The sequence below is a fragment of the Salvelinus alpinus genome, chromosome 15 (genome assembly GCF_045679555.1).
Source record: "Salvelinus alpinus chromosome 15, SLU_Salpinus.1, whole genome shotgun sequence".
Classification (NCBI taxonomy): domain Eukaryota; kingdom Metazoa; phylum Chordata; class Actinopteri; order Salmoniformes; family Salmonidae; genus Salvelinus; species Salvelinus alpinus.
Window position 1 is genome coordinate 48,483,589 of NC_092100.1, and position 16,882 is coordinate 48,500,470.

Here is a 16,882-nt window from a genome sequence, read left to right on the forward strand (position 1 = left end):
AATAAGTTTTAGTAAATGTTATTTAAAACAAATAATAAACTCTCCCTTATTTACCTCTTTAATCATTGTTAGTTGTTAAGTTCTTTACTGAGGCTTCTTAAAATATTGTTAATTACTTTTTTATTGGATTGTCTTTTCTGCCTCAGGTTTATTGCACCGTGGAGTGTTTTGACTCAAGGCAGGCACCCATGGAATATTTACTACAGGGTTAACATGTTGTAATGCTCTAGAGCAGACTACTGTATTTTCCCATGATCCTTTCTGACATATAATCCTTAGTCTCTTATAAATACTAACTAGTTCAATATACAGTTGAAGTCGGAAGTTTACATACACCGTAGCCAAATACATTTAAACTCAGTTTTTCACAATTCCAGACATTTAATCCAGGTAAAAATAAGTAATTTAGGATCACACCTTTATTTTAAGAATTTGAAATGTCAGAATAATAGTAGAGAGAATGATTTATTTCAGCTTTTATTGCTTTCATCACATTCCCAAGGAGTCAGAAGTTTACATACACTCAATTAGTATTTGGTAGCATTGCCTTTCAATTGTTTAACTTGGGTCAAACGTTTTGGGTAGCCTTCCACAAGCTTCCCACAATAAGTGGGGTGAATTTTGGCCCATTCCTCCTGACAGAGCTGGTGTCGGCCTCCTTGTTTGCACACGCTTTTTCAGTTCTGCCCACACATTTTCTATAGGATTGAGGTCAGGGCTTTGTGATGGCCACTCCAATACCTTGACTTTGTTGTCCTTAAGCCATTTTGCCACAACTTTGGAAGAATGCTTGGGGTCATTGTCCATTTGGAAGACCCATTTGCGACCAAGCTTTAACTTCCTGGCTGATGTCTTGAGATGTTGCTTCAATATATCCACATCATGTTCTTTCCTCATGATGCCATCTATTTTGTGAAGTGCACCAGTCCCCCGTGCAGCAAAGCACCCCTACAACATGATGCTGCCACCCCCGTGCTTCATGGTTGAGATGGTGTTCTTTGGCTTGTAAGCCTCCCACTTTTTCCTCCAAACATAACGATGGTCATTATGGTCAAACAGTTCTATTTTTGTTTCATCAGACCAGAGGACATTTCTCCAAAAAGTATGATCTTTGATCTTTGTCCCCATGTGCAGTTGTAAACCGTAGTCTGGATTTTGTATGGTGGTTTTGGAGCAGTGGTTTCTTCCTTGCTGAGCGGCCTTTGTTGTTTGTTGTTGTTCTGGGGTTGATTTGCACTTTTCGCACCAAAGTGCGTTCATCTCTAGGAGGCAGAACACGTCTCCTTCTTGAGCAGTATGACGGCTGCGTGGTCCCATGGTGATTATACTTGTGTACTATTGTTTGTGCAGATGAACGTGGTACCTTCAGGCATTTGGAAATTGCTCCCAAGGATGAACCAGACTTGTGGAGGTCTACAATTTTTGATTTCTTTTGATTTTCCCATGATGTCAAGAAAAGAGGCACTGAGTTTGAAGGTAGGCCTTGAAATACATCTACAAGTACACCTTCAATTGACTCAATTGATGTCAATTAGCCTATCAGAAGCTTCTAAAGACATGACATAATTTTCTGGAATTTTCCAAGCTGTTTAAAGGCACAGTCAACTTAGTGTATGTAAACTTCTGACCCCCTGGAATTGTGATATAGGGAATTATAAGTGAAATCATCTGTCTGTAAACAATTGTTGGAAAAATTACTTGTGTCATGCACAAAGTAGATGTCCTAACCGACTTGCCAAAACTATAGTTTGTTAACAAGAAATGTGTGGAGTGGTTGAAAAACTAGTTTTAATGACTCCAACCTAAGTGTATGTAACTTTCCAACTTCAACTGTATATCTAAAAATCTAGTTTTGGTTGATTCGTAATTATGTTATGACTGACATTATGCCATTTCGGATTGTATAATCCAATAATCAACAGACATTTGAAGCCTAAATTAATAATATTTTGTATCATTTTGGGACAGTAGTTCTATTGAATTAGGTTACATTTTATATGTATATATAAAATTGGTTGTAGTAGAGCACAGATCAAACCTAGTGTTTTGTATGCCTGGAGGGTGAAGCCCTATAGCCCAGGTTTTCCCAAACTCGGTCCTGGGGCACCCCCTGGGTGCACGTTTTGGTTTTTGCTCTAGCAAAACTACACAGCTGATTCAAATAACCAACTCATCATACATGATTTTAATCAGCTGTGTAGGGCTAGGACAAAAACCAAAATGTGCACCCCAGGACTGAGTTTGGGAAACCCAGCTATAGCCTACTGCTCGGATTAAATCCAGATTATGGCACTATGCTGTATAGGCCTATACAAAGAGCTCTCCCGAGGGTGAGAATTGGAAAACACTGGTGGGCCTGGTGTCACTGTTCCACCGAGATTTACATATTCACACTCATAAGGGGCTATATACCGTAATTATGGCTAGATTACCTATAGCAAGGCAATGTGGATACAGCAGTTGGCAATAAAGAGGAGTCCCATCATGCAGTCTAGCTCTAGCCTAATCCTCAAATCATCAGCATCATTTTCTTCTATTCACTGCGAGGAGGAGGGACACCGCACATGCGCAGAAGATCCTTTAAACCACACGCGGCTCAATCACGACGTTTATCCACCGGACCACTATGAATCACACGAGCAGTCTTGTAGGAAAGGCGTGCAAATGCAGTCAGAGACACTGTAAATGCTGGCCGTTTGCTCTATTTCGTGTCGGATCATAGCTGTCCTCCTCTAGCTCAAAATGGGTTAGAGGGAGGATGCCTGCCTGGATTATCCACTTTCAACACTTTGCGAGGATGTGGAATTGGAATATCTGTTTTTGCAGAGGCATCTTGACAAAGACGGAGAGAGATAATAGAGATAGTATTTGAAATATATCTCCACTGTTCTTCTTCGTTTTCTTTCATTGTTTATTTTTTTGAGAAATGATTGCAGAATTCGTGTGCAGCGCCGTGGCTTTGGTCCTCTATGTCAACACTCTGGGCGCCGATTTCTGCTACGATGACAGGTACATGAATGAATGACATTGCTGCCCGTGGGCCTACTGTCAAAGAATACAGTGGTTTTTAATAGCGGTAGAGAATTGCTTGGCCTAGTAAAATATGTCTTAACATCTCTAGACAACATTTTGCGGTAGCGTACGGAATAGCGGGCAGAGGGAGGGTGACTTCTGTCAGTTCTCTCTGTTGGCTGCAAGGTCTCGGTAAACAGCAGGCACTTGCTTGCCAGTACTGTGTCACTGCATAAAGTTTGAGTCCTGAGAGGATCCAATGATACATAGTTGCAGGCGAGATGAACCGAACGCTACGAAATTATTAGGGGAGTAATTTGATACATTGTAACTCCATAATGCCATGCTAATAGTTGCATGAGGCAGCACCATGTACGTAGCACTGCATTAAAACCATTATCATGACCAAGTCTCGTCTTAAACAGAGATACTATGTATGACACAGTAATATTTGTTAGGGGCTGTACCGTCCACATAAACGGGTGAATAATATTTTCTGAATATCATTATTCTAACAGACAATAGTGAATGATGATCCCAAACGAATGAAATAAAACAACCCTGTTTTATATAGACGATAGGACTGAAATCAAATAAGACCAGTGCGCTTCATTAGGCAGGCTAAAACATATTGATACATTTTAATGTGGTTAATTCTCCATTAAAAAATGAACTGTCTAAAAAGTGGAAATGCGTTCAGTGCAGTCTGCCGCCGGCTGTTGTGCCTCCAGATAAATAATATTTCTCCCGGGCCTGATAATTTATTGTGCCAAACAGACTTAAGTACCTGTAAGGGCTGAAGATCTTAACACAACACCTTCCCGGTTTTATTTTACCAACGGCTGCAATACATTTGGACAGTTAAACATAATGGCCTCAGTATAATAGCTTGGTTGATTGATTTAACGAGTGATAGTGTAGTGCAAATCACACTATATTACATTTCAATATTTTATAACTGGTTTGATACATGCAGAATTGGAGGGTGGTCTCAGGGCAATTTGTATTATTCTGTGACACTCCATTTAGAATGATATGTTACATTCGGTTACATTATGAATGGAATAGAGGTTGTAAAATATCATACGATTTAGAGGACATACACTGAGTGTACAAAACATTAAGAACACCTGCTCTTTCCATGAGATACTGTAGACTGACCAGGTGAAGGCTTATTGATGTCACTTGTTCAATGACGTCAATCAGCGTAGATGAAGGGGAGGAGACAGGCTAAAGAAGGATTTTTAATAGGGATGCACCGATATGACTTTTTTGGCCGATACTGATATCCAATATTTTCCTTGCCAAAAAACCTGATACTGATAACCGATATTTAACATTTTAGCAGCCTTTTAAGCATTCTAGTACAGTTAACTAGTTGAAACAAAGTGTCATATGTTCATTTGTTCAGTTAGGAACAGATTGTTTAATAACTTGTAAATGAGAAAAATGACACATCCATGAATGTATTTTATTCCACAACAGATATTCATGACACAAATATTTTATCTGCCCCGCATTACAAAGATGGTTAAGTGGTTGGTGGCTCTTCTTACTCTCCAATCTTGACTGTATGAAGAAACTTTAAAATGATTTGAAAGAAATATAGGTTGAAACTAAAATTCAGTTAATCATTTTAGCTATAACTGCTTGAAAAAAGTACTGTCTCTAGGCTGTCATAAACTGCTATAAATGGCACAACTTCAACTTTTCAAATGTGCTCAACTGACATGACTAGTGAAATGAGAGGAAATTTACAACACGTCATCTCATCTTTCATTTATGAAATGAAAAAAATAAACAAAAAAACAACTGCTTTGTTTTAAATGAAATTAAAGTCTTGACCTATACCAGCCATGAATGAACAACAGAAAAGCCATTGGGCTTAGTTCCTTTTTTCCCTAGTGACTCTAGATGGCTGTGTTACAATATGACTGCCCATTTACAATTTTAACATTTGGGGGAGGTTTTTCTTCACAAAGAGGACCTGCTCGGCTTTGTCACAACAGAGTCTGTTTCTTTTTTTCGTCTACAATGTGTGAAGCTGCTCTGAAAAGTCGCTCACTGTCCACACTACTACAGGGAGCACCAAGATACTTGCGCACAGCTTTAGCTAAGGAAGGGAAACGGTGCTTGTTACTTCTCCAGTATCCAAGTGCATCTTCATTCCTGGGAATAGTAGGTTCTGTCAGGTATGCTAGTATCTGCAAATAATAGGGAAGGGGGGTTAGTACATTTAATACAACATATTGCATTATTCTTGCATTCCAAAGGATCATTAGGCATAGATCAACAATGGCAAATGTTGGCCGATGTAGTAACAGAAAATGAAAATACAACGCGTCTCTCTCTCACAGAGATACATACACACACTGACCAAAAAGTTATTTTGTTGGCATTTACGTATGTCCCCATTACCAGTAAAACATAATCAAAACCTAGTTCTTTCACTTACTCGCTGTGCTGTTTCGTTGTTCATTTGTTCAGTCGTTTCATTCTCAACCAAGATTTCATCATACATGTCAAGCAGTGAAATTTCAGCTCTGTTTGTGGCCTCTTCTGTCGTGGGTCCCCTTCTTTGGTGCGAACTGTCACTGTCCATTTCCATATTGTCCAGCTATGTTTGTAACATTTCACATAAACCATGTTTTTGTCTGCATCGAAGTAGCGGTCCTTGTACCTAGCATCAAGCATGGTGGCGACACAGTAAAGAGGCTCAGAGAGAATGCCACCGAATCGCTTGTTCAGAGCGTCTAGTAGAGTACTTTTGCAAGTTTTAACCCCACGGTCTGTGTCGGCAGTTTTGTTGAACAGGCATTTCAATGCCATGACAGAGGGTATCACGTCTGCTGCAGACGCAGTTGAAGAACTTACTTCTCGAGTCATTTGGTCGAATGGAGCTAGGAGGGTGCTCATGTTTTGAATGAGCGTCCACTGGTTTGTACTGATTGTTGCAGGTAACGCATAGTCGGCTGCGTACACGCCAAGCACGCATTTTTGTTCCAGCAGGCCCTCCATCATGTAGAAAGTACTGTTCCATCTGGCCTTGCAAAAGCCTTTTAATTTTCACTCCAAGCTGCTCCTGTATTGCTTGCAGGCGGCTATATGCTCGCTGTGAGTGTTTAAAATGACCCACTATCTTTCTACCGGTTGCCACTATCAAATATGCTGCATTGGGCTAAAACACCTTAGTTCACAGCCAGTTGCAGCATGTGCATTCTTCCAAAGCCTTTGTCATGTTACGTGCATTATCACGTAGCACAAGCGTGTACATTGTTCTTGGAGATTTTCCAAGTTTCAAACATGTTCTTAAATGCCATTTAAGTGGCAGCAGTGGTATGAGAAGCAGCACATTCTTGAGCATGCAATATGGCTTTCCTCAGTACGAAATCCTTGTTAACCCACTGTGCTGTCAGACTCGGCATGCTCATGGGGCTGACATCGCTGGTCCAAATGTCAGTCGTGAAGCTAATAGCAGTGACGCCCATAGCAAGTAGCTTGTGGATGTGCGATTCAACAATACTGTGTAACTCCGGTAGGGCAACATCTGAAAAATAGCGCCTACTTGGTAGTGTGTACCGGGGCTCGAGGAGAGCCAACATCATCCACAACAGAGAACGGTTGATTGTCAAGGGCAATGAATTCCATTATCTTGGCGTTAATGGATTTCGCCTTTGAGTTGTCTCGCTGAAATTGTATTACTTTTTCAAATGACTGCTGGACTTGAACTTGTTTAGTTTTTGGAAGTGTGCGCTTATTTTTTTCTGCTTTTGTTCTAAGTATTCGCTGAACGTCTGGGGGTGATGCACTTTCAAATTAGTAATTAGGTTAGTGGTATTGAAAGATTTGAATTTCTCCCCTCCTCGGGAAATAATATCAGCACAAACGTTGCATATGGCCTTTTTGTTATCTTTCGTTGAAACTTCAAAATAGAAACACACCGCAGACATTGTGGGCTAGGTTGGGAATGCTGTGTTGCAAGTGTGATACTGTATTTTTCGTGGCATCATTATGTCACCTACCTATGTTATATAGGTATGCACGTCAGCTTTGACACCGGTTTTGCACATTGGCGTTAAACTAGACATCGGGCCGATGTCGATGTTGGCATTTTTGGCTAATATTGGCCTATTCTGATATTCTCACCGAAATATCGTGCATCCCTAATTTTAAACCTTGAGACAATTGAGACATGGATTGTGTATATGTGCCATTTAGAGGCTCAATGGACAAGACAAAATATTTAAGTGCCCTTGAATGGGGTATGGTAGTAGGTGCCAGGCGGACCGGTTTGTGTCAAGAATTGCAACGCTACTGGGTTTTTCACGCTCAACAGTTTCCTTTGTGTTTCAAGAATGGTCCACTGCCCAAAGGGCATCCAGCAAACTTTACACTACTGTGGGAAGCGTTGGCGTCAACATGGGCCAGCATCCCTGTGGAACGCTTTCGATACCTTGTAGAGCCCCAACGAATTGAGGTTGTTCTGAAGGCAAAAGGGAGGGGTGAAACTCAATATTAGGAAGGTGTTTCTAATGTTTTGTATATTCAGTGTATAGTGTCATATGTCAGTCTCTGTTGTCTATACCTTTTAGCTACATGTAGGCCAAGTTGTGCACTCAACAACCCATGTTGTTAAATAGCAAGGAAAATGGCAAGGAATCAAATATGGAAGTTTTATCACAATGTTTAGTAAATCCTCCTCTCGAAATTCAGAAAGCAAATTTGTACACTAGTAGAGAAACCTCAAGTCAAGTGCCTTGACTTAACCCAGCTAATGAGTTTAAATCCAGTGTGGCACTGTGTCGAGCATAGCCAGGAGCACCGAGGGTGGCTGAGAACACTACCTGAAGATTTCTCATCGGTCTTGCTGCTCAGGAATACGTAATTATACTGCTCTCGTTACATTCAGTTGTTTTCTTGAGAAAATAAATCCTACAAGAAATTGAGTGCTCTGCTTGCTTTACTTAATGTAGGGTTTGCTGAGTCAGATCTCTATAGGACAACCCTGTTCAAAGATCACTGGTTTTACGGGTTGATTTAAGTCACCTTCCACTTACCAGTTGTTGTACATTGTAACTCATCATGGTTAAAGTTAACAACACCTTAACTACATGTTTTGTGTGATGTGTTTGCTAGCCTAGCACCAAACAACTATTTTATATGGAGGATTCTAGGGGCCTCACAAGGCTTTCCACTGTCAATGCTCTCAGCACCACCACCAGTTCCCTGCACAAACAACCCAGCCTTGAAGAGTCGTCCATTATGTGGTGCCAGAATCACCCCTGGAAGTTGGTTCTCCATCTGGCCATGGTCATCATTATCACACAGAGCCTTGACACCTGCACTAGAACATAGTGAGTCATATGTATAGTTCATATCTCAGCCTATTGCTATAATCCTGTATGAAAATAAATGGTCTGTACTCTGCAGTGTTGTGTATCCATGGATGCCATGAATACACCTTTATTTAACTAGGCAAGCCAGTTAAGAACAAATATTTTCAGATTCCACCTGCGAGAATACCATTGAAGTTCAGCTACATTCTCATACAGCTCATTATTTTGGGATTGCAGTTTCTTCAGCTCGTTCTCCAGGAACGTTATATTTCCCTTGTTCTCACTCACAACTGTGAGAAGCCGACGGACAGTTTCTAACAATTTATCAATCTTCTTTGATGTTTCTTTGGTAGCCCACTCTATGGTGGAGACTTTGAAGACCGTGGCGTCTTGTTTAGTAGTCAGGGTATTGATTACAGAGAGAAGTTCAGACATGGAAATGTCCTCTCTCACTTTTTTTTCTCCGGGGGATTTTAATTGGGGTCTGAGGTAAAGCATGTAGCACTGCAGTCTGATGATGTGGTGTGGCACTTGGTGGCCAGAGCGCTAAATGTTTCAGTTCAATGACACACTAGATTAGTCATTCTAAAGTTCATCAGTTGGGGAGAGACAGTGGAATGCCAAAATGACTAAATCAAATCAAAGTTGATTTGCCACGTGCACCGAGTACAACAGGTGTAGCCCTTACAGTGAAATGCTTACTAACCAACAGTGCAATTTTTAAGTAAAAAATAGGTATTAGGTGAACAATAGATAAGTAAGGAAATAAAACAACAACAGTAAAAAGACAGTGAATAATAACAGTTATGAGGCTATAACAGTAGTGAGGCTATAACAGTAGTGAGGCTATAACAGTAGCGAGGCTATAACAGTAGCGAGGCTGTAACAGTAGCGAGGCTGTAACAGTAGCGAGGCTATAACAGTAGCGAGGCTGTAACAGTAGCGAGGCTGTAACAGTAGCGAGGCTGTAACAGTAGCGAGGCTGTAACAGTAGCGAGGCTATAACAGTAGCGAGGCTATAACAGTAGCGAGGCTGTAACAGTAGCGAGGCTGTAACAGTAGCGAGGCTGTAACAGTAGTGGTGGCTGAAACAGTAGCGAGGCTATAACAGTAGCGAGGCTATAACAGTAGCGAGGCTGTAACAGTAGCGCGGCTGTAACAGTAGCGAGGCTGTAACAGTAGCGAGGCTGTAACAGTAGCGAGGCTGTAACAGAGGCGAGGCTGTAACAGTAGCGAGGCTGTAACAGTAGCGAGGCTGTAACAGAGGCGAGGCTGTAACAGAGGCGAGGCTGTAACAGAGGCGAGGCTGTAACAGTAGCGAGGCTGTAACAGTAGCGAGGCTGTAACAGTAGCGAGGCTATAACAGTAGCGAGGCTATAACAGTAGTGAGGCTATACAGGCACCGGTTAGTCAGGCTAATTGTGGTAGTATGTAGATGTAGGAATGGTTAAAGTGACTATGCATATATGACAAACAGAGAGTAGCAGCAGTGTAAAGAAAGTAGGAGGGGGGGTAGGTTGCCATTTAGGTTGCCAAATAGTCCAGGTAGCCATTTGATTACCTGTTCAGGAGTCTTATGGCTTGGGGGTAAAAACTGTTGAGAAGCCTTTTTGTCCTAGACTTGGCACTCCGGTACTGCTTGCCATGCGGTAGTAGAGAGAACAGTCTATGACTGGGTTGGCTGGGGTCTTTGACAATTTTTAGGGCCTTCCTCTGACACCGCCTGGTGTAAAGGTCCTGGATGGCAGGAAGCTTGGCCCCGGTGATGTACTGGGCCGTACGCACTACCCTCTGTAGTGCCTTGCGGTCGGAGGCCGAGCAGTTGCCGTACCAGGCAGTGATGCAACCAGTCAGGATGCTCTCGATGTTGCAGCTGTAGAACCTTTTGAGGATCTGAGGACCCATGCCAAATATTTTTAGTTTCCTTAGGGGGAATAGGCTTTGTCGTGCCCTCTTTATGACTGTCTTGGTGTGTTTGAACCATGATAGTTTGTTGGTGATGTGGACACCAAGAAACTTGAAGCTCTCAACCTGCTCCACTACAGCCCCGTCGATGAGAATGAGGGCGTGCTCTGTCCTCTATTTTCCTGTAGTCCACTATCATCTCCTAGACTCAGCATTTGGGAATTGACCTGTTTGTGTCTGACTCAGATTGTACATTCTTTCTGTATGATGAAATGGGGATATGTGGGAATAATATTTTCACCGATATAAAGCACTGCTTAGAGGTAGGATGAATATTTTATTTCCAACATGAGTTATAACTTAGTGTTCGGAACGGATTATGGACCTTAGTTCTTTCCTGCCTGTCTGCCAGTAATCTGTTGTTCATAAATAGCCTTGACATTATGTATTTTCCCACGGATCACATTAAGGAGTGGCTGAGTGGCTCAAACTATAATGAATCACTTGGTTTGATGACACACGCCTCTAAGTAGCTTTCTGTTCACTAACACCCTCAGCCTCGTATAATGTGCTCAGAGTGCTGTGTGTCTGTCTGTGTGTGCGTGCGAAATCGTCATCACTGACAAATCATCCCACGTACCTACCAGGATAAAGGAAATACAGACAATAAATATGTAGTCCTTCACACGTCTTAGGCATTCCTTCTTTATTCTTTCCTGCCTGTGCTGAGGGCCTGAACGTATCTGGGTTGTCTGTCTGTGTGAGGCTGACTGCCCTGTAAATAGCCCTGGCTGGCCTGCCCCTGGTTGGGTTTCGGTGGTATTGCTGTCTGAGCTGGCTCTGCTCTGCTTTGCTCTGGCTGTAGTGTCCACCCAGTGGAATAGGATGGGCCAGCCCACTCCAGTCCGGGCCCAGCACTGTGGTAATGTAGTGAGCCCAAGGGCGTCATCCCAACAGTCTGAGCATCTCTCCCACAGTCTCTCCCAGTGCCCTGTAATTAGTGGAAGCCTCCAGAGTGGCGTGGAGGCACGGACGGCAGACTCTCAACAGGCGTGCAAAGCCTCTCGCTCTAATCTTCCGTCGTCTGCAGCCAGATGGTCGTGTTTTTGCGAAGCGTTGAGGTTTTTTCTCGCCTGTGCTCTCGGGTTTGAGGTGGAGTCAAGAGCAACATGTTCAGTGCAGCCAGGATGGAGACGTCAGTGTTTTTCAGACTGAATGATGAAGCAATCTAGGAGGTGTGTGTGAGAGGGGTCCTTTGGTATTGTTCACACATTGACGTTTGTTATTTTTTTTGTTGTTGATGTGCCTCGGGATTGATTTAAACGTCATTGAGACCCTGAAGAGTGTTGATGTGTTCTCTTATTTCAATGGTTTACCATACAATACAAGGTCCTTCCACGCTTTTCTGGCCTGTCACTGAAACAGCGTAAATCAGGGATGCATTTTCAAGTCAAGCAATCATTTCCACTTATTGAGTCATGCAGTTATTGTTCTCTCTATGCGAATGCTTGGAAGTTGGCTTCTATCGTGATCAGACAGACAATTTCTCATCTACCTATAGCCCAACAAGATCAGCACACAGATATATGGGTTGACTTCCTTTCATAACTATATTTTCCAGCAGATAAAGAGCTCAAATTGTAAATGTTATTTTCACAAATGTGACATAGACTAAGAAGCTTTCAGTATTTGTTGCTAAAAATACTATTAATGAGAGGTTTCAGTATGTTGTGCATTGCTTCAGTTTTGCATAAACCCACAGAATTACTTGAAGCATTTTAGCCTTGGATTCGATCAGTTCACCTTTAGGCCGTGGGAAACCATTGACTAGATACGATGCACATTTTTCCATCAAAATTTCCATCAAAATTAACAATCGTATCGTATCAAATTTGTAAAAATGTGCTCAATATTCCAAGTTTTAACAATAAATGGTGTTGTTGATGATGCAAGGTACAGCACATAATCAGGAAGTGAGTAGGAAGTGAGGGATGGATTGGGGCTACATGTTACCCAGCAGCAACAACTCTGGGGTATATTTGACTCCCCTTTCCCTCTGGGTCACTGCCTCACTCAGTGACTGTCAACACTATTACTATTTAACCCCATCTGCGGCGCGGTGTGTGATGGCAGCTCCCACTGGGTGATCTGTGTGTCGGCTGGTGTGACCCTACCGTGCTGAGGTGAACTTTCTCAGTCATTATCCCACTGAGCTCTCACTGTCTGAGCACTGCTTCAGGTGATCAAACCTGGATTTGGGATTTTTTTTAAATCATGGGGATTTGTGGAGAGTAATAACTTTTGGATAGGTATCTACTGTGTAGTAACATACTATATATTTGTTTTAACATAATGTCAAAGTGATACATCCTCTGTAATACATCACTATAGGTTGATTCAAAACAGTAGTGTAAAATGTGTGCAAGTCAATTAACTTTTGATTTACAGTCCTTATCGATAGCATTTAACATGATGAACGTGTTCCGGAGATGCCACCAGATAGCCATAACCGCCGTTGTCCAGATGGTGTCTAGACTTAAGACAGGGGACTTAAGATAGGGGACATCCATCCATCGGGTTTTACCCTCTCTCCATGGGAGAAATTGGATAGGCCTGGCCCATTCTGCTGCTGTAGTAGGGGAGTAAATTGCCTCTGTGATTGCCTGGGCAGATGATTGTCATGTGTGAGGTGCAGTTGGAATAGGGTGATTGTGGGTTGGCCTGATCAGTCACTGCCCACCGGTTCATGAAAGACCCTGTGCACAGACAGACAGCTTCACAGTCAGTCTTCCCAAATTCAGCAGCCCTGGATGCTTTGTAATCGTCCCACTGGAACCCACAGAGATGAGGAACTGGCCATAAGTAGTTGTCGGGTTTACTGCTTTGTGGTGGACAGCATTAAAGATGAACTTGAACCACGCTACACAAGAGTTTAATCAGCGCCCTCTTTGCCTTTTCACAATCTCTTTGTTGACTATTTAATTAAAGCCAACAGATTATCTCTCCAAATGTATCATGTGGTGCGCCTACCACCCCTCTTGACACACACACACACACACACACACACACACACACACACACACACACACACACACACACACACACACACGTTTATACACACCCACACGGAAACTAATCATAATCACCTTAGACGTACATATAACGGCAGATTGAATTATCCAGCATTAAAATTGTTCACATGGGCAGCAGTGCATTGTGAAACATTTTACAGCGCAACAAAGTAATGAGACGTACTGTAAGTACTTAAGCTGCCAGAAGAAGACTTGAAGCTTGTCTGGGCAAAAATCATCTTTTTTGAAAAAGCTGCTTGGTCAAAGAATAAAACCCTTGCAGCAACACGATACTGCACTCTCCACAATGGCTGAAGGGAGTCCCCCCTCTGTAAAGGTTTGGTGTAGTGTTTCCTCCCATCATTAGACATGGGTTTTAAATCATTTGATTTCATGCGGGTGAGTCGGTAATGGGTCTAGACAAGGCCTTGGATTCAGAGGGCCAATGTTGGCTGATGGATCTAATGCCGTGTCCAGGCCCGGGTTGCCGAGCTCTCTTCATATTAATGGGATTAACAAGGGTTTTGGATGAGAGGGCGACTGTAAGCAGAGAACCCAATCCATTAGAAACAAGAACTCCCTTGTTGCCAATATCAAACAAGGATGCTATAGTTCATCGGTGGCCTTGTTTTCCTGTAACATGGGACATTGGCACGTTGTGATAAGACTATTGACAGCCTGGCCCGGGCCTGGGCCTTTGTGCATTGTGCATGGACTGTGTGCATTGTGAATGGACTGTGTGCATTGTGAATGGACTCTCACTATTCTCCCTGGGCCCAACGAAGGTCCTTATTTGTCACAGATGGGCGAATTAAGACCCTGGTTGTGTCGGCTGTTGTTTTGGGCAGATAATGAAATAAGACCTCACTGTTGTGGCACCTTTGTGGGCCAACTTGTCAGAACCAACCGGGTCCGCTCCTTGTGGGTGTACGTGCCTGGGTTAATGTAGCCTACTCAATGGGAGGGAGAGCTCCGTTTTGCAATGGCCAACCCAAGCTGTTTTGTTGTGTCCACTCAGCAGTGGGTGGCATGGCTGTGGGATGGAAGGATGTCGGAAGAGCTGGGAAAGAACAAACTGAAGTGACTTGTGATAAAAGTGTAATATTGTATCCAGTGCTGCAAAATACAAGTGTTGGATTTCTTTGACGTTCTATTATTATTGTGGTCAAAGGGGTTTCAAATATGATTACAGCATCCTGTTTTTGGAGAGTGAGTCAGATGTAGGACACGTTAGTTTGATTTAGCTACTGTACTGTTGGCGAACAGGCAATCCTCTCAGGTCGACCTCCAGAGGGACGTGATAGGCCTACTGCTACTGTCCTCACTGCTGAGGTCATTTTGATGCCACAGATGGGTTTGTTACAGCAGAAAGAGAAAGAGAAGGATTAGGCCATATTGTGTTGTCAGTCAAAAAGTATTTTGATGGTGATTTGTGGGTAGGCTGTGTGGGAGGTGCTTGCACTGAGGACCTTTATGTTTTCCAGGTCTGTGTGATGGAGAACCCATCTCAGGTTGTCACGGTCTGTCTCTAATTGCTACTGTAAAAGCATGAGTCCTCCCAGCGTACCTTTGAATTCACGTCACTGCGTCGTCAGACAACCTCTGGGACATCGGCACATATTAACATCCAGACGGTACTGTCTTTACTGTATATCGTTTCTCTTAAGTGGGTGAAAAAACAGCTTGGAAGTGGGACCCCCAGCATTTCATCAAATTGCTACATTGAGAGAGGGCAAGAGTTGAATCCACTCCAGCACTGTAATCTAAGCTCTCTGAGCTTTTCACCAAGTGGTTGTGTGGGATATGAAAGAATGAAACCAGAGCTGTTGCAATGTTAAGTCATCGCTAGTGGAGCTGGGGCAAACTTCATCCCAACTTTTTTTCCCTGAGCTCAGTCTAACCCAGGCTGGCTGTTATTTTAATGTCTGCTGAGCAGTGGGGGTTTTGTCAACCCTATTTCTGTTTTGGCCATAACTGTTTTTTTGTGTGTGTTGGAAAGTTGCATACAAATGACATTATTTGCACAACAAGTAACAACTATGGTGATGAAGTTTAGTGTGTAATAGATTTTTTTCTAAATCCAGAGGAAGACAAGTCTGACATTTCTCCAGATAGAGAAAGACTCATGTTATATTGCATTTCTCATTTTCAGCCAACTCTCTCCGTCTCTCTCTCTCTCTCTCTCTCTCTCTCTCTCTCTCTCTGTGTCTCTCTTCTATCTCTCTCTCTCACCATCAAACGTATTTATTTTTAAACAGCAAATTCTTCATGAAGACTTCACCAGTGAGTCAGCGATAGACAGTGTCAGTTTGAAACGTGAACACATTTGATTCCCATAGTTTATTTTGGCTATGCATTGACCCTCAGGATCGCAAAACATATTATAGGCATACTGTATATGTTGGCATAATGTACATGTTTTTCCCCCCTCTAGTGATCCAGCCAAGTGAGGTCTTCCTCTCCGACGTGAGGAGGATACACATGGCGAGTGACAAAGGTTTATTTTTGGTCGGTGAGGAAGTTTGGGGTTCTGAGAGAGTGGTGCAAATTATTTGATTTGACTTCTTGGCCCCTGAGGTTTGAGAAGCTGTAGTGGTGTGCTGTCAGCTCATCTGCCAGACTAATGAGACTTCCTAAATGTGCTCTCAAGAAAAATAACGAAGTGGTCAATGTGGAGGAGAGAAAGAGAACGTGAACTGATCTCTGATCTGCTGTCTGTTGGCTCATGCTGCTGAGAAGACCTTGGGCTATCTGTTCTCAGTCTGCACAGAACAGCATGAGTACTGACCATCAACTCCTGCAGCCTAAGGACTAGACTTAAAGGACTTTTACCTGAGGAGCTGTTAGAGATGTCATCACCACATCGGAGGCTTTGCATGGGTATTCTTTAGGCATCGGCACCAGCCACACCATCATCAGCCTGTCTAGTAAGGAGCAGTTTAAGTCAATCCATCCTAGTATTGATTGGTGTTTTAAGCTCTGATTTGCTTCAGGGTGAGGGACTGCTGATAAAGCCTGGCGTCTTCATGAAGCCATTCACATCTGAGCGGGAACTCTTTGCAACAAATTGTCACTCATCATGGCTCATTTGGACCCACATTACAGGATTGGTAATGTGGTGCGCTTGTCACTCTCTCTGATTGATGTGTCTGAGTACTGAATGGCAGCTAGCTAGCACAGCCCGGTAATCCTCAGGTTGGTGTATTGTGTGCTCACTGGACCCAGGCTATTTATTTGAACAGAATAGATTGACAACATTATCTGTGATCTCCTTCTGGAACGCTCCACAGCTATTGTCATTTGCCATAGAGGCATTAAAGACTGACATTATGGGGGTTGATTTCTGTTGATGAATAAAAGTGTGGGTCGTAGGTCGGTACTGAGTCACAGATGTCTGGTCTTCATCGGAATACTTTTTTCAATTTTCATTCAACCCCAGTTTGACAATAAAGGGTTTTAGTGTCTCTTGCCTGCAATTTCACAGCGGTATATGCTTTTATGCATTATATATACACCCTGGGCCTGGATTCCGTCTCAAAATGGCTTGTGCACTTAGCC

At 42.8% G+C, this 16,882-nt stretch overlaps 1 protein-coding gene across 1 annotated transcript in view; it reads left to right on the forward strand.

Moving 5' to 3' along the window:
- The first annotated feature begins 2,596 nt into the window (after positions 1-2,596).
- tmtc2b (transmembrane O-mannosyltransferase targeting cadherins 2b) overlaps positions 2,597-16,882 on the forward strand; it is a 172,287-nt gene continuing 158,001 nt past the window's right edge. Inside the window, exon 1 of the mRNA XM_071343867.1 lies at positions 2,597-3,009. Coding sequence (XP_071199968.1) covers positions 2,927-3,009 — 83 coding nt within the window. The 5' untranslated portion in view covers positions 2,597-2,926. The remainder of the gene's footprint in view (positions 3,010-16,882) is intronic.